Source organism: Labeo rohita, chromosome 21 (assembly GCF_022985175.1).
Source record: "Labeo rohita strain BAU-BD-2019 chromosome 21, IGBB_LRoh.1.0, whole genome shotgun sequence".
In the NCBI taxonomy this organism is placed as follows: Eukaryota; Metazoa; Chordata; class Actinopteri; order Cypriniformes; family Cyprinidae; genus Labeo; species Labeo rohita.
In genome coordinates this window covers 25,602,940-25,628,582 of record NC_066889.1, presented here as the reverse complement: position 1 = coordinate 25,628,582, position 25,643 = coordinate 25,602,940, and the positions used below count along the sequence as shown (strand labels likewise).

Here is a 25,643-nt window from a genome sequence, read left to right as displayed (position 1 = left end):
CCACAATGCAATGCAGTTTCTTTCTTAGAGGTCAAAAATGTGACACCCTGCATTGCTTTTGTCAGTAAAATTACGAATATCAATGCGATTTTTTTAATGATTGTTAAACATTGTAAAGTCCATTAGTTCTTTTTGTTTTAAAGTCAGCATGAAACAGAAGTTGCAACCGACTTTACTGCCATAATTTGATGTTTTTCAGAGCAAAACAAGTATAAAAGAAAAATAAATATCGCGGGACTTGATTTTATCCATCTTTTGTTGTCTGGATAGTGTAAAAAAACATCCTGTAATTTGAACCAATTATGTGAAAGACCCAGTGTCAGAATATTGAATTCTGCTAAAGGAGTTTATTTATAATTTTATTTTAGTTAAAATGTAGTAATTCTGTGCTTTTTAAACGAAATTGTATTTTATTATCGTCACTATTTTAGTGTTTTTCATCTAATATTTATGAAATTTGAAGTTGAAACTAACTTTACGACCTGAAATATATAATGTAAAATGTTTCAGAGTGAAACTATCAACAGTGGGATTTGATTTGATCCATTTTTATCTATTTTTTGACTAGATTGTGAAAAGTCAGCACTACATTGAATATTAAGTAAATCCTATCACAACAAGACCAAGTAACTTTGATTTAAGACTGCAAAGTCAAAAACAAATATTAAAATACACAGATCAGTCATTCACAATGATACCAGTGACGTGCATTAAAAAATAATTAGGGTTAATTTTGATTTTAAGCCTTTGAGGCTTTCTTAACAAAACCCACACAATCCCCACAAACCAGAAACTACTCCCACTTCCATCCCAGCAGTATTTTTAATCTGTTTAGGAATATATTTCACAATACCAAATGCACATTTAACAAAATCCAATTAGAGTTTATTACAATCAGACATGCTGCATTGACAGAGGTAAAGAAATCTCTTCCTCTTGGGAAGACTTTCTCTAAAACTCAGTCAAAACAAAATAAAAAATACTCTGCTATTTACAGTGGGCACGAGCACAAAAAAACTGCTATAAAACAATAACATTCTAAACACCATTAAACTGTTTATACATGACATAAGTATCGGTACCCATGTGTCACACAGGCCTTCCTCGCCCAACCTGCCTGTTATAAACATTTTTATACGTAACCCTGCCCAGTCTTTACAGAGACTCACTAACATAATCATACGCATTCTTTCTCCATTATGATGCTTTTCTCCATGCTTTAACAGTCTGCTGAGGCTATATGGACCGAAACACTGAAAGATAATTTTCTGGCATGAAAAACATACGCCAACTTTCCTGCAGGTGTCTTTTGAATGCTTATGTTTATTGCGTTATGTTGTAGGTGTGGTTGACATGACGAAGTTTTCATTTGTATTAAAAAAGAGCAGGTCACACAACTGTTTAACGGTTTACACGTATACTAACCAGGGCGATGCGTAAAACATTTGTCATCAGCAGGATTTTAGACCAGTGAGATGCTATGCATCCGCTGCTTGCAATCCCATTCTTAATACATATTTCGTCTAATTTACTTGTTAAAGTACCTGTCTTTTAACCAAGATAAATTTTCTTGAGAAGCATATTATATTTTAAATATAAGAGCATTTTGTCTTACTGCTGGCAGATTTTTAATTGTTTTAAATTTTACTCAAAACAAGTTCAAATTTGAGATTTACAAGACAAAGTAAATTCATATTAAAGATTCAATTAATGAAAAAAAATTATTTTATCCACCTTATTCTTTAACGCCTATGGGTGAGCCGCTATAAAGAAATAACAAGAAGAATAACAACAACATGCAAACCAATGTTCATAATTAAAATAATATGGTAACACACCAATTTGCAATATCAAGCAGCAAAACGAGCTGTTTTGTACAGCTAAAAATAGCTGGACATGGATGAGACCGGAAGCCAGATTTTAAATTGACGCGCCCAGGAAAAAAATAAGGTGGATACAGTGTCAAGGGCCATTCACACAGAACGTAGCACTCAGGAATGGTTTTTAAAAAGCGCAGCGCCAAATGCCTCCTCCACCATGTTGCTGTCAAATAAAACAGTTGACATGCCAATTTGCTACTGTAAACAAAAGCTCGCAACGCTTGCCCCGCCTCCAGGGTCTTCTGATTGGTCCACTGTTTTGGAGCTGACATTGATGAGCGGCGCTGCGTGTAAAAGCTGAAATTTGTGCAATCCGCTGCAAAAAAGGAAGACGTGTACGCAATGGTCAAACATGTCCGTCTAGCACATTTGCATAGAAAAAATTGAAAAGTAGCACAGGAATGGATAAATATGTTCCATGTGAACGGCCCCTCACTTCTAGACAGATGACAAAAATGCTTAAATTACTTAGATTTTATTACTTAGATTTTTACTTTATTATTTTTTTTATTGATTTAAAGGTTACATTTAATTCATTAAATATATTATATACATAACTTTTATTGTTTTTATTATTTTTATTGTTTAATTTCGCTTTATTGCAGCATGCCTGTTTAGGAAAGTGTAAATTATGTAAACATTTGTAAGGGCTTTTTAATGGAAAAAAAAAATCAACACAAAGTTCTAGAAGCTGTAATTATGAACTCTTTCGAACCTTTCACATGAATTGCATTAGGACTTAAATGCACTTCAGGACAAGCATCATGTGCAACTTATAAAAATGTTACCTGCAAAGTTCTGTCCTGTCACAAAAAGTACACAGATTTTTATGGGGTTATGTAATAATGATCATGTGTCAAAAGGTCAGTGGCATAAAATTTGTTAACGTTAAAGGATTAGGCCATTTCCAGAATAAAAATTTCCTGATAATTTACTCGCCCCTGTCATCCAAGATGTTCATGTCTTTTTTTCTTCAGTCGAAAAGAAATTTGGGTTTTTTAGGAAAACATTTCAGGATTTTTTTTCAATATAGTGGACTTCAATGGTGGCCAACAGGTTGAAGGTCCAAACTGCAGTTTCAATGCAGCTTCAAAGAGCTCTACACGATCCCAGCCGAAAAATAAGGTTCTTATCTAACGAAATGATTTGTCATTTAAAAAAATCAAACTTCAACTTCAACTTCAAAAATCATTTCAAAATCATCCTACATCGCTGCAGAAGTTCTGACCCAGTCTTTGTAAAGTAAACATGCAAAGAAAATCAAACAAAAAAGGTAAAACAGTGATATAGGACGATTTTGAAGTTGAGGGTGAACATGAGATGGGAGTTTTTCGACATACACTAACTGTCATGAACTGGAAAAAAAATGACCGGAAAATCATTTCGCTAGATAAGAGCCTTTTTCCTCGGCCGGGATCGTTTACAACCGAATTTGGGATCGTATAAAGCCGCATTTAAACTGCATTTTGGAAGTTCAAACTCGGGGCACCATATCAGTCCATTATATGGAGAAAAATCTTGAAATGTTTTCCTCAAAAAACATAATTTCTTTATGACTGAAGAAAGAAAGACATGAACATCTTGGATGACAAGGGGGTGAGTAAATTATCTGTAAATTGTTGTTCTGTAAGTAGACTTCTCCTTCAATTTCTTTTTGACTGAAATTTTCATTCTGGAAGTGTACTAATCCTTTAAGTTTTCTGTAATTGTATGGTAATTCAAAGTGGGTCAAGGCTGATACAAAGCTCAACCTGTGCACAACATAGAGCTGGGAAAACATTACTTTTGGCGCTTCACTCCATGGAGTTCACTGCAATCTTTAGATTCTAGAACTGGCAGTGAATTCTAGAGCTGTAGAGCAGCGTATCGAACAAATGTCTGTTAAAGTTCATGAGGACACGATGAACCGTTTCATGAGAGTGTTTGTCAGTGAGGCAGTTACAATCAGATACACAGGAAGTGGCTTTTGCTTCGATTAGATAAGATGGATAAAGTCTGATTTCATTTCTTTTCCTGCTCTACAAAGTTGATGTTGTAGGTGAGCTGGTGTCCATTGTCCCAGGCGTACAGAACTTTTTCTTTCGGGTTGTAATCGACTTGTGTGGTGAACCCGTATTCGTTAATGAAAGGTAAACGCGGAGACGCCTCGGCACCCGTGAGCGTATCGTAAGCGTACGAAACCTCCCCTTCCCTTTGATTGTAGATGTCCACCGCGTACAGGACGCCACATATAATGAAGCAGTTCCCGAAGGAATTTCGCCTCAGTCTCGTCCTCCACGTGGTTTCCTTTTTGACAGACAGGTCATTGGGATCTAGTTTGCTAACTACGATGACCTCGGCCTGTCCGTAGTCTTCATCAACAGACGGGTAAATGACCCACAGTCCACTCTCGTCTACGGCGAAGTCGATATCAGAGTGGCCTTTCCACTTCCAAGGTGTGGTGTCTTCGTAGACAACATCGTGGAGCTGAGTCCAGGCGGCTACAAACCGTTGCTTGAGATCGTATTTGATGATGTTCTTTGTGAAAGCGCGGTTGTAGTAAAACCCTCCTCTGTACACAACATGACCCGTTCCGATCCAGTTATAAGGGAGCTTGTACAGGTTACTCCAACGGCCTGCCAGGAAAGAAAAAGAAGTGACTAAAATGTTGCTATATTTTTGGTCTCAACAGCAATTTAGTGAAATTTCATTTTCATTAGTGTAATGATTTATAAAGCACAGCATAATGCATAAGTTACACCACAAGCTGTTTTCTATTGGTTAAAAAAACTTGTTGAGTTGCTTTGAACCTGTGAAATCTGCGCAAGCAAATGTTTCGGCCTTAAGAGAAATTCCCAATAATTTCCTATTAAAACAGCATGACAGTATTTTCAGTATTGACAGTATTTTCCTCTCAAAAAAGAAAATAAATAGATAAAAATAAATAAATAAATAAATAAAAATAAAATGGTAAATTTGACATCTTAACACAACAAAGCTATTAAAACAAAATCTTGAATATTTTTTTAAAAAATGAAATAATGCATTAGAAAACAAGCAATTCTTAGTTTTGATTCATTTATCAAAATCTTAGTATAAATTCTTATAATAATAAATTAATATTAGAATGATTTCTGAAGGATCATGTGACTGGAGTAATGATGCTAAAAATGAAGCTTTGAAATCACAGGAATAATTTATATTTTAAAATATATTCAAGTAGAAAACAGTTATTTTAAATAGTAAAAATATTTCAAAATTGTACTGTTTTTGCTGTACTTTGAATCAAATAAATGCAGGCTTGGGGAGCAGAAGAGACTTCTTTAAAAAAAATATTAAAAATCTTGCTGTTCAAAAACTTTTGACTGGTAACGCATAATTAAAAATTATTTTATAAATTATATATTTTATATCAGATTTCATTTCTGGCTCTGTCTAAATTATCTATTTATAATAATTTTTGAAAGAATAAATAAAATAGATTTATTAATTCAAAGCGGTAGTTCTTTTCAGTTCGTTTCAAACCCGTAAGACCTTCGTTCATCTTCAGAACACAAATTAAGATATTTTTCATAAAATCCCAGAGCTTTGACATGAGGGTGTGTAATTACTGTAATGACAGAATTTAACAGTACTGAGTAATGACAGAATTTTTGGGTGACCTATCCCTTATATAAATGTTAAATATAAATGTTTTTTCCCCCTATGGTTATCGTGCCTATCTTGCCAAGCGAGCCAAAAATGCCACTGTTGGCCCCTGAAAAAATTCATCATATGACTCTCCCGGCTCCGTCTTAGCAGTAAATATTTTTAGAATGATATTAATACCAGTCTAAACAGGCACACAAACACAAAACCCACAGTAACATCTTCCAGACTCTTTCTCTTGTTCCAGGGCCAAACACACACACATATTCATTAAGCAGCACACACCCAGACACAAACAAACTGGCTTGTTCTCAAGCACAGAAATTGACACAATTCACATTTACATTTATTCAGAAATCCAAACCCTTATCCAAGGAAAATCCCTATCATTGTTTTCTAAAAACAATACGAAGACCTTGAAAACAGTGTCGCCTGTGAACACATCTGAGTCACACCAAAGGTACTGACTCCAAAATCTTTCATTGTCTCTATCTAAACAGCTGCATTCAATAAATAATTACAGCACTGAATTGTATGAATTATCTTACACACCCTGTTTAAAGTTGTCCAAGTTCCGGAACTCCACAAGGTTGTTGCCATAGTAATAGTTGGTGACGTAGATTTTGGAATCCTTTGCGGCGGGATCCTTCATCCATGCGCCCTCGTTCCTACCGTAGCTGTGCTGTTTAACCGGCAGATCAACCGAGGCCAGCGTCCCTTCACAGCTGTGTTCTTTAACTGCCAAAAACATCAACAACAGCTTCAACAACACATATGCACCAGAATACAACCACATTGCTTGGCTGAAGAATTTTACTTTGCCAATTTTTAAAGAGATAGTTCACCCAAAAATGAAAATTCTGTCATAATGTATATAAAATACAATTTATATACTTTTTAATGCCAAACGCTCGTCTTGTCTTCCTCTGCTTGGACTGCTTTTGTTCCGGTTCGTGACAGTTAGGGTATGTCGAAAAACTCCCATCTCATGTTCTCCCTCAACTTCGCAATCATCCTATATTGTTGTTTTACCTTTTTAGTCAAGGATGTTTGATCTTCTTTGCATGTTCATGTTGCAAAGACTGGGTCGGTGGTTCTGCAGCGATGTAGGTTGATTTTGAAATGATTTTTGAAGTTGAGGGAGAAAATGCGATTGGAGTTTTTCGACATACCCTAACTGTCACGAACCAGAATACACAGAGTTCACGGAGAGAAAGGCAAGACGAGCATTTGAGATTAAAAAGTATTTAAACTGAATTTTTTAAATGAAAATTACAGATTGTTTCGCTAGATAAGACCCTCGACTCAAAGTTCAAAAATCGGGGCACCATTATATGGAGAAAAATGCAGAAATGTTTTCCTCAAAAAACAAAATTTCTTTACTACTGAAGAAAGACATGAACCTCTTGGATGACAAGGGGGTGAGTACATTATATGTGATTATTTGTTTTGGAAGTTGACTTCTCCTTTAAAGTTGTTTTTGTAGTGCTGCTTTTCCATTAAATATATTTTATTGTAAATATACAATCTCATCTCACAGGAAAACATAACTACAGTTAAAGTCAAAAATTCAGAAAAATCCTTCATGTCCCACAAATTCTTTGGTTTTTCAGCACTTATGTGTATTTGAATCCTTTCCAACAGTGACTGTATGATTTTGAGATCCACCTTTTCACACTGAGGACAACTGAGGGACTCATATGGAACTATTACTGAAGGTTCAAATTAAATTAATAAAATAAAATAAAATTAAATTAAATGTGAAGACCAGGATAAATGTAACTTATTTTGTCTTTTGCAAAACATGTAAGCATCTTCTGTAGCTTCTGAAGCGCAGTGCTAAATTGAAAAAAAGTATATTTAGGCAAAATAAGAAAAATGAACAAATCTTCATTTTGTTCAAAAGTTTACACCCCTGGCTCTTAATGCATTGTTTTTCCTTCTGGAGCATCAGTGAGTGTTTGATCCTTCTGTAATAGTTGCATATGAGTCCCTCAGTTGTCCTCAGTGTGGAAAGATGGATCTCAAAATCATACAGTCATTATTGGAAAGGGTGCAAATACACACAAATGCTGAAAAATCAAAGAATTGAGATCCTACAAATTCATCTGAATTAGCCACCAATTTGCCAAAATGTAAAATAGTTATGAATTGTCATAAGATGTGTTAAAATCTACTGTACCTGCGATGTATGAGTTGTTGCTGGTGTTGTCCAGCACTAGTGCAATGGTTGGAGCCGGTCGCTCCTCTCTGTATATTGTTCTGCTAGTTGTTGTCGTCCTCTGGGTTGTTGTGGGAGGAGGGGTTGTTGTTGTTGTCGCTGTGGGTATGGTTGCCGGGGTTGTCTCTGTTGCTAAGGCGTTGGGAAATATAGTAGTTTGCTCTTCCTCTACCTCTGCCTCTACCTCAAGCAACGTGTCCGTTTCATCAGGTCTCTCTTCACCTGAGAAAGAGAAACATAACAGAGATTAAATAACCTCACATTTCACACTTGAATGAAACTATTTTATATACTTGGTAATTAAATATAATGCTTTTCTATGTAGTATCTTTTTTAGAAGATGGCAGCATTTTTACATATGCATGTAAATGATGCTTTGACTGAGAAAAACTAAAAAGTAACTGGTCAGATTTTGTCAAAAATAAAATTTTTACTAAATTGTTATGGAAACGTTACTAAATTTTTCAAGAATATAGGTTATAATACATGTTTCTTGAGCAGCAAATCAGCATATTAGAATAAGTCTTCTGACTTGTGAAACTTTTGACCGGTAAGAGAAGACTGTAGTCTGTTAAGTGTACTTGACTCATTTATTTCCTACACCTGCTCTGTGTGGGTACATGAAGTCTCTGGAAACATTGTAATGCCAATAAAACTTGTTGACATGTCAAAGCTTGAGCTTAAAATTTGTTTCTACACCAATTACTCAACACTTCCAGGACAAGATGACTTGCATCTAAAAACAAAATATAATTATAAGTTTTGCCAAACTGCTCTACAACAATATGAACACACGTGGTTTCTCATCTCACCAGGATTTGTCATATTTACCATAGTAATGCACCTGCTGAGGTGGCACGGGATTGTGGGAAAGCTATATTTAACAAGAGGCTGGATTCGATTACTGTACATTAGATCACAGGGTGGGACGACGAAAATAAACCACATTTAATAGTACCAGTAATTTACGTTTATTCACTTGACCTAGTCTCGATCCGCCGGCTTCGTATTGACTTTGCATTCTTGTAAGGACAGATCATACTGAATCTCCATCATGGCTCTGTTATACATTAGCTTAAGCCGATCAAACTAATGCATCCCAAGACACGCTAACAAAGTTAAATAGTCCTTAGTCTGAGAAGATGCCATATTCAGTTTGACGTGAACAAAAACAAGGCTTCTGAGGTACAGTTTGTTTAAACTGCTGAAATGCTGAAAAATGTAATTCCATCTTTCTAGCTGACAATAAACATTCAGTGGACATAAAGCATAGGTTTCGACAATTAGACGTGACCTAGGATCTAAACACAGATAAAGAAACTTTTAGCAAATGCTGTCACCCACAATAACCTATAATGCAGTCAAGGTAAAGATTTTATGCATTGCCAGGGAATTGAACCCATGACATTGGCATCACTACAAACATTCTCTAATGTTTCAAAAAAGTGCAAAATAACATTAAATATTAAAGCAAGGGTATTCTCTACAGACAAAAAAAAAGCCTTCTACTTTAACTAATGCTGTGATATAGTGAATTCAATTTGGAACGTTACGATTTCCAACTTGGAAATATGCAATCAGTTCAACCCACATTTGATTTGTAATTCACTTCCAGAATAAAATTTCCTGATTATTTACTCACCCCTGTGTCATCCAAGATGTTCATGTCATTCTTTCTTCAGTCGCAAAGAATTTAAGGTTTTTCAGGAAAACATTCCGGGATTTTTCTCCATATAGCAGACTTCGATGGGAACCAACAGGTTGAAGGTCCAAACTGCATTTTCAGTGCAGCTTCAAAGGGCTCTACACAATCCCAGCTGAGGAATAAAGGTCTTTTCTAGTAAAACGATCTGTCATTTTCTAAAATATATATATATATATATATATATGTATGTATGTATATATATATATGTATATATATATATATATATGTATGTATATATATATATATATGTATATATATAAATATATATGTATGTATATATATATATATATATATATATATATATATATATGTATATATATATGTACACCGAAGTCGTGCGTGAGTGCAGCTTCAAAGGGCTCTACACGATCCCAGCTGAGGAATAAAGGTCTTTTCTAGTAAAACGATCTGTCATTTTCTAAAATATATATATATATGTATATATATATATATATATATATATATATATATATATATGTATGTATATATATATATATATATATATGTATATATATATATATATATATATACATATATATATATTTATATATATATATATATATATACATATATATATATATACATACATATATATATATATATATATATATATATATATATGTACACCGAAGTCGTGCGTGTGGATCTCAGAGCTAGTGAAAGATGAGCATTTGTGGTTAAAAAGTATATAAATTTGTATTATTTTAGAAAATGACCGATCGTTTCGCTACATGAGACCCTTATTCCTTGGCTGGGATCGTGTAGAGCCCTTTGAAGCTGCATTGAAACTGCAATTTGGACCTTCAACCCGCTGGCCACCACTGAAGTCCAAAAAATCCTGGAATGTTTACTTTAAAAAATTTAATTTCTTTGCAACTGAAGAAAGAAAGACATGAACATCTTGAATGACATGGGGGGATTACATTTTTTCATTCTAACTTTTAAGGTCATTTAAGGTCATGAACATGCATGCAAAGTTTCAACACACAGATGTGTTTTGGAAAGAGTATACAAATTTGGCTACATCAGTTGTTTTGGGGTCAGATTGACTCACCATTGGTTTCCATCCAATTCACCAAAAATCACACTTTGAAAAACAGAAAAACTTTATTGCAGCGTGTCAAAGGCTAAAATATGAAACACATTAGAACTTAAGTTTAATACTTAAAGTCTGTTCATAGTCTTCTGAATCATCCACAGATAATTCCCAAAAAGTCTGAAATTATATTTTTGGTTGTTAGTTTTTGGATCTCACTGAAAAGAAGTATTAAAGACTCATTTTACCTTCATGTTTAAGACACAGAAATAATAAGTACAAACAGCAAACACCAAGTAAAGATAATGTTTATACTAAGTTGTAGTACTTAGTTTGTACAACTTAATTTGCAAATAGTCACTAAAGTAATGTTAAAATCTGTGCAGCTAATTGTAAACACAAAAATGTTTGGATAAACACAACTCAAGTTTCATATTGTTTTAGTCTGAAAAGCTGCAGTATAGATTTTATGCTTTTTACATGAGTGTTTTTCATGTTCATTTTTTTTAAATTGTCCAAATGCATGGAAATCAATGCGTGTCTATTTGACCCACAACACAAGAGATGTGCTCCGATTAAGCAAATAAAATGCATTATTGAGTCCTACTGTACATCACATGGGAATTAAACCATTTTAGATGCTGTTAGTTTTAGCTCTGTTAATAATCATACACCTGCAAAGGTTTCTTTATACAACATCTTCCAACATCTCCAGGACTGTACTCACTGTTCTTAATTTGACATTTTATCCCCCTAATCTTGAATATTATCTTGTTAAATATCCAACATCCAACTTTAAATGGTATGCAGAATAAAATCTACAGATTTGAAGATTGGCACAGTGGCACATTTACGCACAACATCTCAAGAGTTTTTAAACCTCAACTTAATTTTGGGTTTTTATCTGCAAATCAAAACTGCAACGTGAGACAATCCAAAGTGCTAGCGTATAGAATAATCTAAGGGCTGTTCATTTACAGTAATTTATGCTTTAATCATATTCCTTGTGATTGTATCTAACGTGCACTGAAATAGTCAGGACCCAATTTGGCAAGCAGCGATCAGGTTATGCCTATGGATATGGGCACAAGATTAGATCAGACCGCATTACATCTCACTATAGATGGCAGTGATTGGGCTTATTGTATAATTCAAAGAATTGCTGCCGCAATCACACAGACAGACGGTAACCATGGAGACCGTCAGGCAAGACGAACCCATCTAGGGCTTGAACAGGAAGTGAGGCCGCCTGCCTAAAATGAATAGAAACACTGTTGAATTGGAGACATTTGGCCGTTTTTTGTAAAATCCCTGCGGTCGATATGAATGTTATGCGTTTATCAGAAACTGAAGCTAATTCATTAGTGCATGTTGGCTGTCATTTCAGACTCTAAAGTCTTTCTCTGGCTGGCATCCTACACTAGTATCCTGCTAATGTGAGTGCTGGATCATCAAGTCCCAAGATCCTGAGATCCAGTTTCACTGTGAAATGTTCATTATGTGAGACTTCAGTGTGTGTGTGTAGTTTAGGGCCAAAAATATCCCCAAAAGAGAGAGAAATCTGACAAAACCTTCCTTTGAGAACATTCAAGGACATCCTCAGTTAAAAACTGAATCAAAATAACTTTATTAGCCACAGTAGATTCAGTTGTTTTGGTGATCAGATTAATAAGTAAAGCATTTTTTATTTTAGAGTTAGGATTAGCCCTGTTAGTATTTACGATTGGCTTTTTACAAAAACAGATGTCAAGGGTATCATAGGAGAAGTTCACTTCCCGAACAAAAATTTACAGATAATTTACTCACCCCCTTGTTATCCAAGATGTTTGTGTCTTTCTTGTTTCTTGAGGAAAAAATTTCAGGAATTATCTCCATATAGTGGACTTCAATGGTGCCCCCAAATTTGAACGTCCAAAATTCAGTTTAAATGCAGCTTGAAATACTCTAAACGATCCCAGCCGAGGAAGAAGGGTCTTATCTAGCAAAACGCTGGTCTTGTCTAGCTCTGCGTGAACTGTTTTTTTCCGGGTCAATGGGGTCAATGCAGTTAGGGTATGTCTCAAAACTCCCATCCGTTTTCTTCCCCCAACTTCAAAATCATCCTACATTGCTGCAGAAGTACCGACCCAGTGTTTACAAAGTGAACATGCAAAGAACATCAAACGCCCTTGTGCATCGCAGAGATGAGACAAGATGAGCATTTGAGGTTAAAAAGTATATAAATTGTCAATTTGTTTAAAAAATGGCAGATTGTTTTGCTAGATAAGACCCTTCTTCCTCGGCTGGGATCATTTAGAGCCATTTGAAGCTGCATTTAAACTACATTTTGGAAGTTCATACTTGGGAGGCACCATTGAATTCCACTATATAGAGAGAAATTCTGAAATTTTTGGAAATGTCTGAAGAAAGAAAGACACGAACATCTTGGATGACAAGGGGGTGAGTAAATTATCTGTAAATTTTTGTTCTGGAAGTGAACTAATCCTTTAAATAGCAAAGCGCACAAGTTTGTATAATGTGTAATATTTCATATTTCATCAGCTTAGCTGGCAGATTTATGTGTGAAAAAGTGTCTCTGTGTTAGTATTATGGGTTTTATGATACTATGGATGCTTATTTCCTTCTTGGAATAAAAATATAACTTTTTTTTCCCCCACATCTGGTTATATCTCACAGTTCTGACATTTTTCTGAGAATGATCAGTTTATAACTCACAATTGTAAGTTATACATTTGTAATTGTGAGTTTACATCTTGCAATTCTGTTTTTTTTTCTCAGAATTGCAGACCTTCTGAGTTAAAATAAATATAAATATGAATAAATAAATAAATAATAATGAATAAATAAAAAAATATGAATTTTGAGAGAAAATGCATCTGAATTGGGAAATAAATGTTGAAATGTCTTTTTTATTCTGTGGTGGAAATAAGCTTTAGTATGATACAGACAGTTCATTTAGCATTTTATTCTTCCTTCTAGAATAAAAAATTCCTGATAATTTACTTACCCCCTGTCATCCAAGATGTTCATGTCTTTCTTTCTTCAGTCAAAAAGAAATTAAGGTTTTTGAGGAAAACATTCTAGGATTTCTCTCCATATAGTGAACTTCACTGAATGGCAACAGATTAAAGTCCAAATTGCAGTTTTAATTAAGCTTTAAAGGCCCCACCCGATCCCTGTTGAGGAATAAGGGTCTAAGATAAACATTTGTGGTTAAAAAGTATATAAATTTGTACATTTTTTTTTAGAAAATGACTGATCGTTTCACTAGATAAGACCATTATTCCTCAGCTGGGATCGTGTAGAGCCCTTTGAAGCTGCACTGAAACTGGACCTTCATCCCGTTGATACCCACTGAAGTCTACTATATGGAGAAAAATCCTAGAATGTTTTCCTCAAAATCCTTCATTTCTTTTCGATTCAAGAAAGAAAGACATGAACATCTTGGATGACATGAGTGTGACTAAGTTATCAGAAAATTTTTATTATGCAAGTGAACTAATCCATTAACATGAACTGTATACTCACATCTGACTACAACTGGGCAGGTTTGTGCTTGTGTGTGTACGCGTCAGTAAATTAACAATTGTACGCCAGACCAGTTCTAGGCTACATAATTCCTTGTCATACTACCAGAAAACAGTTTCGCATTTTCAGCAGATGAAGTGGTTTATTGTCTGTTGGTTTATTGTCTATTAGTTATTGGCTGCGTGGATATGAATGTGTGCACATGTGTTTCGGGTTATGAGAGTGTGTCTGTGCTAATATCAAATTAAGTGTGTGTCTGGCGTGGATACAAGCAGCTGTGCTTCTATGGGGAACACAAAGGAAACAAGTTTGTCTCCATAAGAATGTGTGTTCCTGGGTGTGTGTGACATATCTAAACTTTTGTGGGCAAAACTGGTGAACATTTTTCTTGGAAAAAAAATCCTTTGGGGTTCGTTTTTTCTACGTAGAAAAGAATTGGCTGTGTTACCTTTTTGGTTGCCCGTCTCTTCAGTTTTGGTGGCTTTGTAGTATGTGATTCCCCGGATGAGTCCTGGCTGGTTCTGTGATGGTTTTGTTTTACCAGGCAGTTCTGTTTGCTCCGGTTTACCAGGTTTGTTTGGTTTTGTGGTCTCTTTCTTCGGCTTGGCCGGCTTTTCCTTCACTGGCTTTGGTGGAGGTTTCCCCTTTTCTGGTTTCTTTGCTGGAAACTTTGAAGCATCTTTGATATTTGTCCCCAGTGTGTCCTACAAACAGAACACGTCTAACTCAACAGCTGTTTGAGATCTCATGCTAAAAACTCTGTTAATACTTGCTTACACCATGTGCAATAATATACATATTACAAATGCATACAGTATGCATGACAAATGGACTGTAAGTGATATCAGCTGCAATTTGCATTTTACATTTAACATTATTAACATTTTATGTCAGAAATGAAAGGTCGTGACATTTACCTGAGCTTTGCTTTTAGGGCCTGAGGCGGTGGAGTCTTTCTGTAAGAGCTGAAGGCCCAGATTGGACAGCTCTTTCTTTATGCTCATCATGATGTCAGAATGATTCTCGTACTGCCGTAGCTGATTGGTCAAAGTCGCCACACTGTCTCTCACAAAGTCATTCTCCCGAGAGAGGTTCATCTTTATCATCTAGATGAGGTACACAACTTTAAATCACGCAGCATCACTAAATGCATCTGCATAAACAAATGTTCATCTTTCAATTCAACTTTTTACTCAAGCTGTTATTTATGCTTATAATATAATGTTACACACTACCATTCAAAAGTGTGGAATACGTATGATTTTAATGTCTTTGAAAGAATTCTCTTATGCTTACCAACACTGCATTAATCAAAAATGCAATAAAAATATTTTTGATTGGACTATATTTTGAAATGTAATTTATTTCTGTGATGCAGTGCTGAATTTTCAGCATCATTACTCCAGTCTTCAGTGCCACACGATCCTTCAGAAATCATTCTAATATGCTGCTCAAGAAATATTTCTGATTATTGCCATTTTAGATATTTTGGTCTATTTAATGCATTCTTTCTAAATGAAAGTGTTCATTTCTTTTATAAACAAAATAATCGTGCTAATCCCAAACTTTTGAATGGCAAAAGTGCAAAGCAGAAGCATTTTGAACTAGTGGTCTTAGACTATATAACTAAGGTATTTGATAATGACCCACAATGTACATGCAGTAAATCTACTGCGGTGCAGATTTCTAGTCCAGCTTTACCCGATAATGAGCAAAATTTAATTGGAAATAAAAACAGAGTACATAAGTGTGACTATTACATGACTGTGGTTTTGTCCCTTTGGACATTTCCTCTCTCTGTCCTGCTCTTTCTTACACGCACATTATTTTCCCATCCCACAAGCCAAAGTGGAGTGGTATAACGGATAATAACTTTAGCCAGAGCATTGTGGGTAGCTACAGAATGTCCTGAGTCCAGTTAAATCCAGCCACGGCTCATTAATGTTCACATGTGTATGTTCACACGCACTCTGCCAGTACGATCACACTCACCTCCTCCAGGTTGTTCATTTGAGACACCACCTTATTGATGTATGAGTGAACTTTGAGAAGGTCCATACTGAATAGAGTTCCTTCCAGAAGGTCCACCATGGACTGCAGCTGCAAACATGAGTGGAAAAGTTGTTTCAGAGGATAACTAAGCAGCTTAGGTTTCATGAATCTGCAATAATGTTTGTCATGGCAATGATTGACAATAATGATTAATATATTCCTACTCTGGTCAAACAGCTTTATCAGCGGAATGCTGGTCTACAGGCTACACTCTTATCATCAACTTTTCATTCCAAAAAGGTTGTTTTTAGTGGGAAAAAGGTGGAAAAATGTTCATCCTATTGTTATTTTAAGGTTATTTTAATAATTGTTTACTAAAAGGTTTTTTGGAGAACCAAAAATGGTTATTCTAATTTATGGCATCACTGCAAAAACCTGTTGAAGCCTGTTTCCGCCACTGAATAAAAAATAAAAAAGTATTTGTGAATTTTTATCTCACAGTTCTGACCTTTTTACTAGCAATTGCATGATACAAACTCGCAATTCTGACTTTTTTATATAAACTCCAATTGTAAAATTTTATAACTCAGAACTGTGAGACAGACACACAATTCTGAGAAATAAAGTCAGAATTGCAAGATAAAAACTCAAAATTATGACTCTTTTTCTCAGGATTATGAGATTATAACATGCAATTGCAAGTTATTCAGTCAAAATTGTGAAATATAAACTCGCAATTTTGTGAACATATCAGTCTTTTTTTCTGACTCAAAATTGACTTTTTAATTCGCATTTCCAAGTTTTTATCTCACAATATCATGCAATTCTGAAAAAAAAGTCAGAATTGTGAGTTTATATCTCACAATTGTAAGTTAATATTGCGCAATTCTGACTTTATTTCTTGCAATTGAGTTTATATCACGCAATTCTAAGAAAAAAAGTCATAACTGTGAGTTTATATTACACAGTTCTGACTTTATTTCTCACAATTGAGAGTTTATATCATGCAATTCTGAGAAAAAAGTCAGAATCGTGAGTCTATATCTTGTGATTGTACATTTATATCACTCAGTTCAGACTAATTCTCGCACATGAGTTTATATCACGCAATTTTGAGAAAAAAGTCAGAACTGTAAGTTTATATCACACAATTCTGACTTTATTTCTCACAACTGACAGTTTATATCACGCAATTCTGAGAAAAAAAGTCAGATTTGTGAGTTTATATCTCGCAATTGTATGTTTTTATCGCTCAATTCTGACTTTATTTCTCGCAGTTGAGTTTATATTACGCAATCCTGAGAAAAAAAGTCAGAATTGTACGTTTTTATCACGCAATTTTTACTATTTCTCGCAATTGACAGTTTATATCACACAATTCTGGGAAAAAAGTCAGAAGTGAGTTTATATTTTGCAATTTTTTGCAAACTTTTTAAACCCAAATTGCGAGTTCATATCACACAATTCTGAGAAAAAAGTCAGAACTGTGAGTTTTTTATCTTTTTTTTTTTCTGTTTATATCACTCAATTCTGACTATTTCTCGCAATTGAGAGTTTATATCATGCAGTTGTGAGAAAAAAAGTAATAATTTTGAGTTTATATCTCGCAATTCTGACTTTATAACTCACAATTGCAAGTTTATATCACACAATTCTGAGAAAAAAAGTAAAAATTGCGGGTTTGTCACAATTTTGAGAAAAAAGTCAGAATTGTAAGTTTATATCTCGCAATTGTATGTTTATCACTTAATTCTGACTATTTCTCGCAATTGAGAGTTTCACACAATTCTCGAAAAAAATGTCAAAATTGCAAGTTTGTATCATGCAGTTCTGAGAAAAAAAATAAAAATAGTGAGATAAAAAGTTGCAATAACCTTTCTTTTAACCTTCCCAGCTAACAAAATACGTTCTATGAATGTTTTGCTAACATTCCCATTCCATATAAGTTATAAAAAGTTATTTCTGAATGTTCTCTGAATGTTCAAAAAGTTTTTAAAAAGTTTTTTTTCTTGGTTATACATCATTAATGAACGTTCCATCTTTTCATTTTGCTAACATTAAGGGAATGTTACTTTTGAACGTGCTCTCAACATTCCAAAACAAGAAGTTAATGTTTTTAGAACATTGTTTAGACAAGATAACTTTTAATTATCGTTACTGGAAGAACGTGTTTTTGACTTTAAGAGAACCTTACCAGAACTTTAGGTAATGCTGGGTTTATTTTTAAGAATGTAGACCAGAAAAAAACTAGTTTGGATTTAAACCGGTATTTCACCAGGAAAAAGATGCAGGAGTACTTTTTCTTCTTCATGAGAGTGAATTCCTCATATGCTTATTGTTGACGCGTGCTGCAAAGAGTCTTGTCACAGCTTGACTGTCATGGTTATTTATGGCTTCATGTGGCATCAACAGATATGAAGAAACTGCGGCGAGGTCAAAACAGAGCCACATGTTTGGAGCTAAACGGCACAAGATCAGCAAATGTTTGAGGTGGAAATATTAAAACCATTGTGTTTAACAACTGCCTAAAGGTTGCTGAATGATTCTGAGGTCTTTAGCAGAGCTGTAGTAATACAGAACCAAACCTAGTGGGATTGACATGTGGCTCTCTGTGTGTGTGTAATGTGGAGATATGGACTGGAACACTCAGAAAAAAGACGGAAAGAGTGAACCAGACAGGAATGGTGCAGAGGAAAGAGGACAGGTGCTATAAAAACACACTTGCGAACATGTGCGCAGCATACATGAATTCAGCCGTCCAACATTCTCTAGTGAATCAGTGTGCTGTTAACCTCAAAAAGAGCACTTCCTTTCCTGCTTCTCTTTAACTTACGTCAGTTGTGCATCAGTAATGTTTTTTTATAGTAACATCCATTACCCAGGTAACAAAAATATGTTCTAAGAATGTTTAGCTAATGTTCCCATAAAGTTATGAAAACACTGAATGTTTGAAATACCTTAAACTATGGTTATCATGCAAGAAGTATGGTAAATTTTGTGTTTTCAAAGTAAAAAGGCCTACCTTGAGCAGTTCTGGTGCCTGTTTCTTGAGTTTTTCCATCTTCCATTCGTTCTCGCAAGGATTGAGAGAGGAGGGTGGAGCCGTGCAGGAACATTTACAGTCGGCTCCGGAACTCACCGTCTCCACCGTGTAAAAATCCTCCACACGCACACTTCCCGTTCGTAATCGGGCACATGCATCCCGGGTCAAAGGCCGCATGATGCACTTACAGCGGCAGTCGGATCCCTCTGATGTCATGCGGACTTGTTCCTCTCCAAAGATCTGAAAGGGAAAAGGATAGAAAGTGAAGGAAACTACGTAAATGCCATTCCCAAAGCATCAAAACTTTTAGTTTTCTGTAGAGAAATACAGTCTCAAGTTAACCTGAGACTTGAGTTTATTGATCAGTGCTTTCTTCCTGACATCAGATATGAAAGTTTGAGGTCAAGAGGTCATCAGTGCCACACGACAGAATTCAACCACATGTGCCGCAATGACCTACGACCTTTCCTCTTTCCCAGCGCCACGTGTCCATCATTACTCAATTACTAAAATGTCATTAGTGTCAAGTCATATGGTGAATTTAACTGTTTAAAACCCAAATCTTAAAACATAGAGTCATTCTCAACCTTTTAGCTTCAACAGGCCAGCCTAAAATCAGCTAGTCTGTGTTAACAAGAGTAAATCAGTCACATGAGCTGTAGAATACACCATCTTTAGGGTTACAGAGTTACCGTTCATCTGTCTTCTAACCCATTACTGTCAACGGGGTGAGTGGAAAACAAGCAGATGGTTTCAGCAGAGTGTCCTTTGACCTTTGAGAACAGAAAACCACATCGTAAGTGTGTCCTAATTCAGATCGGTTTAGATAGTGTGCAATGGACGTAAAATGTATCTAGTTCTTGCAGGTAAATGTGTGTCTAAGCAGTTTTTCTTGGATTACTATACTCTTTAGCAATTCTGAGACCTTCTCAAAAAACAAATGGAAACGCACACATTATCACACCCTGCCAACATTGGTATTTTAAAGCGTGAGAAAGATCTTATTGCTTGATCTGCGTGTCTGATAATGTGTTTGTGAGGAGTATGTGGGTGGTTTATGAGCTAACTAGCTGTTCGAACATGTTTTTGATTCTATTGCCCCACACTTTTGTGTTTGAATCTTGCATACATGCCGATTTGTTTAGAATATAATAAGCCAATGTCATGTCATCGTGGATGTATTGTACCGTCACCCTTTCCCAGCTATTATCTGGCATGTTTAGGATAGCAACTGAAGTCTCCAAACAAACAGAGGGCAAGTGTCAGCTGTGTTGTGCTAAAATAAGCGAATCCACTCTGATTTCCTCAGCAGGGATGCATTTCTTCCACTGAGATGCTGGCAGTAGGACAAATCCATAAGAATTAATAGCTATGTTAAGATAGAACCACTGGATATTGTAGTATTAGTGTTATTTACACTATATAAACATTCTAAAAGCACAATAAAAGTAGCGTAGTAGTCTAAATGCACTATATTAAAAGATAAAGTCATACAATAGCTTTGTGTGAGGAACAGACCCGATTTAAGACAGACATATTTCTTGCAAATACTTGGATAAAAATACACTAAAAACAGTAATATTATATAATAGAATTGCAATTTAAAATAACTGTTTTCTATTTAAATAACATTTTAAATGTAATTTATTTCTGTGATGCACAGCTGAATTTTCAGCACCATTACTTCCATCTACAGTGTCAAATGATCCTTCAGAAATAATTCTAATATGCTGATTTGAACTCAAGAAACACTTCTTATATTAAACAACTGTTCTGCTTCTTGATATTTTAGTGGAAACCATTTATTTTCAAGATTCTTTGATGAATAGAAAATTCAAAAGTGCAGCATTTATTTGAAATAGATATCGTTTGCAACATTACAAATGTCTTTACTGTCTCTTTTGATCAATTTTATGCATCCTTGCTGAATAAAAGTATTTTTATCTTTCAAAAAAAATCTTTTTGACTCGAAACATTTGTCTATTATGTCCATGCTGAATTAACAGTTCCACCTTTCACAGGGACTAACTACCCACCATCACAGGTGCAGAATGATGATCAGCACTGATCAGCGGACACAGATAAATGCACAAACTCTGATTCACACAGCAGCTGGCATAACAACTGTGAGAACTCTGAAATGTAAACTTCAAGAGACGTGGACAGATAAAAGTGGAAGGACGTTAGTAATCCTTCTTATAGGTCAAATCCTTCGTAATCCCATGTGAGGAACCGGACTGGGTTTTCAGCCATCCACTTTCACCTGAGATAATTAGTAATTTAGCTATATACACCATCAGTCTTTGATGTACCGCCAGGAATAAAGAAAAAAACAGAGGCATGTTAATTTTTCTCTCAAGACCCCCACCATCCATCACTAGTTCATACAATCTCTCTCTTCTCGTTCCCACCCCTCCTCTATCACCTCTTGAGACTTCTTAAATTGGACTGACCAACTTTTAAGTGCAATTTGTTAAATTGTTCATTCAAAAATGAACATTTGCTGACCATTCAGATAAAATAGTTTCTGCAAAAGAACAGATTTGGAGCAATTTAGCATTCACTTTTGCTTACTAATGGATCTTGAGTTTGGATGCATAGGAAACCATCGACCGTTGGCTGTGCCCTGAAATTACCATATGCTACACATCAACTCTCTCCGAGCAAACCACCCGCTGCTTTTGTCATTATTACGGCTGCGATATACATTCATTGATGTCGTTGGGTTTAACATGCGAGCGACTCACTGACCAATGAGTGCAAACTGCAGTAGGAACACTGGAACATCGTCTGGTAAGACATTTCAGATACTATATTTGTGACCTTCAGATATTGAAAACTACTAACAGACCTTTACAGACAAAACACTGACCTACCGAAGTCAAATTAGCTGAGAAAATAACATGAACTTCTCAAACCTGCACTCAACAAGCACAGGATGGTGTGAAATGTAAGGTAAGTGCTATATAAATTAATGTTACTTAACTAGAATAGTTTATCCAAGATAAAAAAAAAGAAATATGCTCAGATCAAGCACCGTTTACAAGTGAAAACAGGTCAAAATGATGGATTTTTTTCATACAAACACAGCTTTTCAAAGGTTAATTGATGGACTGGAATAGTGTGGATTACTTGTGATGTTCCTATCAGCTGTTTGGACTTTCATTCTGACGGCACCCATTCACTGCAGAAGATCCATTGCTAAGCAGGTGATGTATTGCTAAATTTCTCCAAATCTGTGCTGATGAAGAAACAAACTCAACATCTTGTATAACCTGAGGGTGAGTAAATTTCCAGCAAATTAGATTTTTGGGTGCACTATTTCTTTAAGGTAAGCACAAATACTATTGCTTACTCTGACATTATGAGCCATATCTAGAGACCAGAACATCAGAGACATCTACAAAACTGCACTAAAAAAATCACAACATCCTAGTAAACATATAGCAATGCCCTGACAACACCCTAGTATGGCACTGAACTATGCATTTATAGTGAAAACACTCAACCATCATTCTCTTACAGATTGTTTTCTTATGCTCAGCCCAGGTAACAATTTAGTGGAATGAAAGAAACAAGAACAAAAATCTGACAGGAGTAAGTATTGGGGCCCTGTCTGTTCTCTCCAGTGAGCCGTGACCTGTGATAAGTTCGGCTCCTGATGAATCATGACGTCTCGGTGTCGTTTTCTCATGTGCAGTTTTATTCGTGGTAAATCAACCGTTTTAGCCGAAGTGACTTTCGCCGCTCACCCATCAGCCTTTCATCTGTCCGTCACAGCTGGAGGGCTTAAAGAAAAGCTTACAATGAAGTGGTAAACACTTCTCGTTAGGCGCAATGTGAACAATTGGTGTGAAAAACTTTGAAGATGTCACCAAAAAATACATTTGGATTTCGGAGTGGAGATACAACGGAAGGTCACTGGAAATCTTTGTGATGGATTAGAGAGTCGCTGTCTTGCTTTGCAGCTCACTGGAATTTCTTTTCTTTCTCTCTCTCTCTCTTTTTTTTTTTAGATGTCACTACTTTATGTTACTCAAACTCATGATTTAAGATGCTAAGGTCTGCTCCTGAAGATCTACCTTCCTGGGTTCAGTTCCAACTCTAATCATGCACACCTGTGACTCAAAATCTTATGGTTTACCTGAAAATTACAAGCACCCTTGGGGAAAAATATATTGAGCATAATGAGCATTTTGAGCGAGAAAAGAGGTGAAATAAAGGACAAACTGATCTCCACTAAAGTTGGAGAAAAGTGCATTTAAATTTTCAAAGACATCAATATCTGCAGTTTTTTTTAGCGAAGTGGGAGATAGAGAGGAGGCTGGATTCGAACTCGGGACGCCCGTAGCAAAACGGCACTGCATGTCGACGCACTGCCCACAAAGCTATCGGCACCGACAAGCTGTAGATATTTTTTAATAGAAGTATATACATCAGAGACGAAGCTAACACTAAAATGAAATGCAAACCTAAACATTAGGGACAATATTATCTGGTTTTGGCACTATTGGAAGCAAATTAAATAAGAGCTTATTTTTACCAATTCAAACAAACGTTTTCTTAGACCAGGCAGTCTCAAAAGTATTATTATAATTGCTTGATGCTTCATTTCCTTCATTGTTGTTAAAGCAACAGCCAGCATTTGTAATATCAGCTATCAGTATTGTTCACCATTTTTCATCCACTGTAAAAATAAAAATAAACCTTTAAGAAGAATTTTCATTTTGTACTTGACGAGCTTTATAAGAATATCCGTTCCAAAAAACATTTCGGTTTTTTGGGCTACTATAGGAACCACTGACAGTCATAAAAAAACTTCTGATATGAATCTGCGAGCTCCTGGATGAACTGCCGTTTTTGAAAAGTGTCTTGTGTGGTGATCTTTTAATTTTAACATTAAGGCTAATGAGCTGTAAAAGTGAAACCTCTGAGCAAGCGAATGTGCTTCAGTGCAGGTGCATTAGATTATAGTTAGGATAGCACAGCGGAAAGCTTCAGAGCAGGACTGAGCACCTGTGATTTTAGACAGTATTATGATTTTTTTTCCACTCGCGTAGCCTACCCAAGACCTTTGAACTCGTGCCCGCGATGCGTTGCGCTTAGTGTGCGCCCTGCTGAAGAGTTTAATCCAAGCACTTTCAAAGCGCCCACCCGTGCGAGTAATCATTTAAACTATAAAAACACCAAATCCCACTGCACTGAATTAAACATGATCAAATATATCCGCTTTCATTTTGAAAACAAGCCATGAAGTTCCAACTGATAATGTTTTATCATTATGCTGGAGTCACATTTTAAAATATTTATATGAAAAAGAAATCAAGTTCTGTATTTTAATAATTCATGCACTGAAGAATTAAACGTTTTAGTACTATGATTAACAGTGATGTTTGGCAATAAAATAAGCGATTTTTGCATAATCTAACAGTTCTGCAATCATATCAAATATACCCACATAAATAAAGGTCGTTCTCAAACTTTTGACTCTTTCTTACCTTACTCTGAGATGATACATGAGTGGACATCATAAGTAAACACGCCACGAGTTCCACTATCCTCCACATCTCGCCGGTCTGTGAAGCTCCTCTGTGTGAATGCGTGAGATGTGCGTTGATGCGGCTACAGACTACAGACCCAACATCATCATCAGCCTCATCACCACCACCACCTCTCTCTCGCGCGCGCGCACTCTCTCTCTCCCCCCCTCGCTCTCTCATCTCAACGCAACGCCTCCATCTACTGGACGCGTGCAAAAAACGTAAAAATTAACTATTTTAATTACTCAGATTGTTTGCATGTAAATAATATATGCCGATTTATGTGGTAAATTATATAAACAAATCGTATAAGACATTCTTCAACAACATTCTGCTGTTTTTATTATCAGACAGGCCTGCATGACAATAACAATAAAAATGTTGTTTGAAATCATTTTTAAAGTGTGATTAAAGTAGACCATTACATTTTATGAATGTTAAACTTTCCGATTTTTATGCTTTTTTAATTTACTCCGGACCTCTTAGTGAGAAGTCAGACATTCTACAAACCCTCCGTGACAGGTGTATTGAAATAAATGACCAGAGGGAGGCAGCAGAGGACAATTAGACTGTTGAATTATAGCGAACAGAGCTACTGAATTCACTGGTCTGTGATTTAGTTGTAAACTTTATCAGCCTACTATTCGCATTCAGAATGTAGTCTATCGTTCTGTCGTTCTATCTATCTATCTATCTATCTATCTATCTATCTATCTATCTATCTATCTATCTATCTATCATTCTGTTGCTCTTTCTATCATTCTGTCGTTCTTTTTATCTGTCGTTCTCTATCTATCTATCTATCTATCTATCTATCTATCTATCTATCTATCTATCTATCTATCTATCGTTCTATCGTTTTATCATTCTGTTGCTTTTTCTGTCATTCTGTCGTTCTTTCTATCTATCTACTGTTCTTTCTATCGATCTATCTATCGTTCCATCGTTTTATTGTTTTGTTGCTCTTTCTATCATTCTGTCATTTTTTCTATCTACTGTTCTATCTATCTATCCATCTATCTATCTATCTATCTATCTATCTGTCTGTCTGTCTATCTATCTATCTATCGT

At 35.5% G+C, this 25,643-nt stretch overlaps 1 protein-coding gene across 1 annotated transcript; it reads right to left on the bottom strand.

The window, feature by feature from the left end:
- Positions 1–811: 811 nt before the first annotated feature.
- On the bottom strand, positions 812–24,689 carry LOC127151986 (olfactomedin-like protein 2A). Its single transcript, XM_051092362.1, has 8 exons — positions 24,531–24,689; positions 19,012–19,272; positions 15,990–16,097; positions 14,915–15,103; positions 14,446–14,701; positions 7,690–7,950; positions 6,060–6,245; positions 812–4,495 (listed from the first exon to the last, which is right to left on the bottom strand). Exons 1-8 carry the CDS (start codon positions 24,597–24,599, stop codon positions 3,882–3,884), a joined length of 1,944 nt encoding a protein of 647 aa, XP_050948319.1. The 5' UTR covers positions 24,600–24,689; the 3' UTR covers positions 812–3,881.
- Positions 24,690–25,643: the final 954 nt, after the last annotated feature.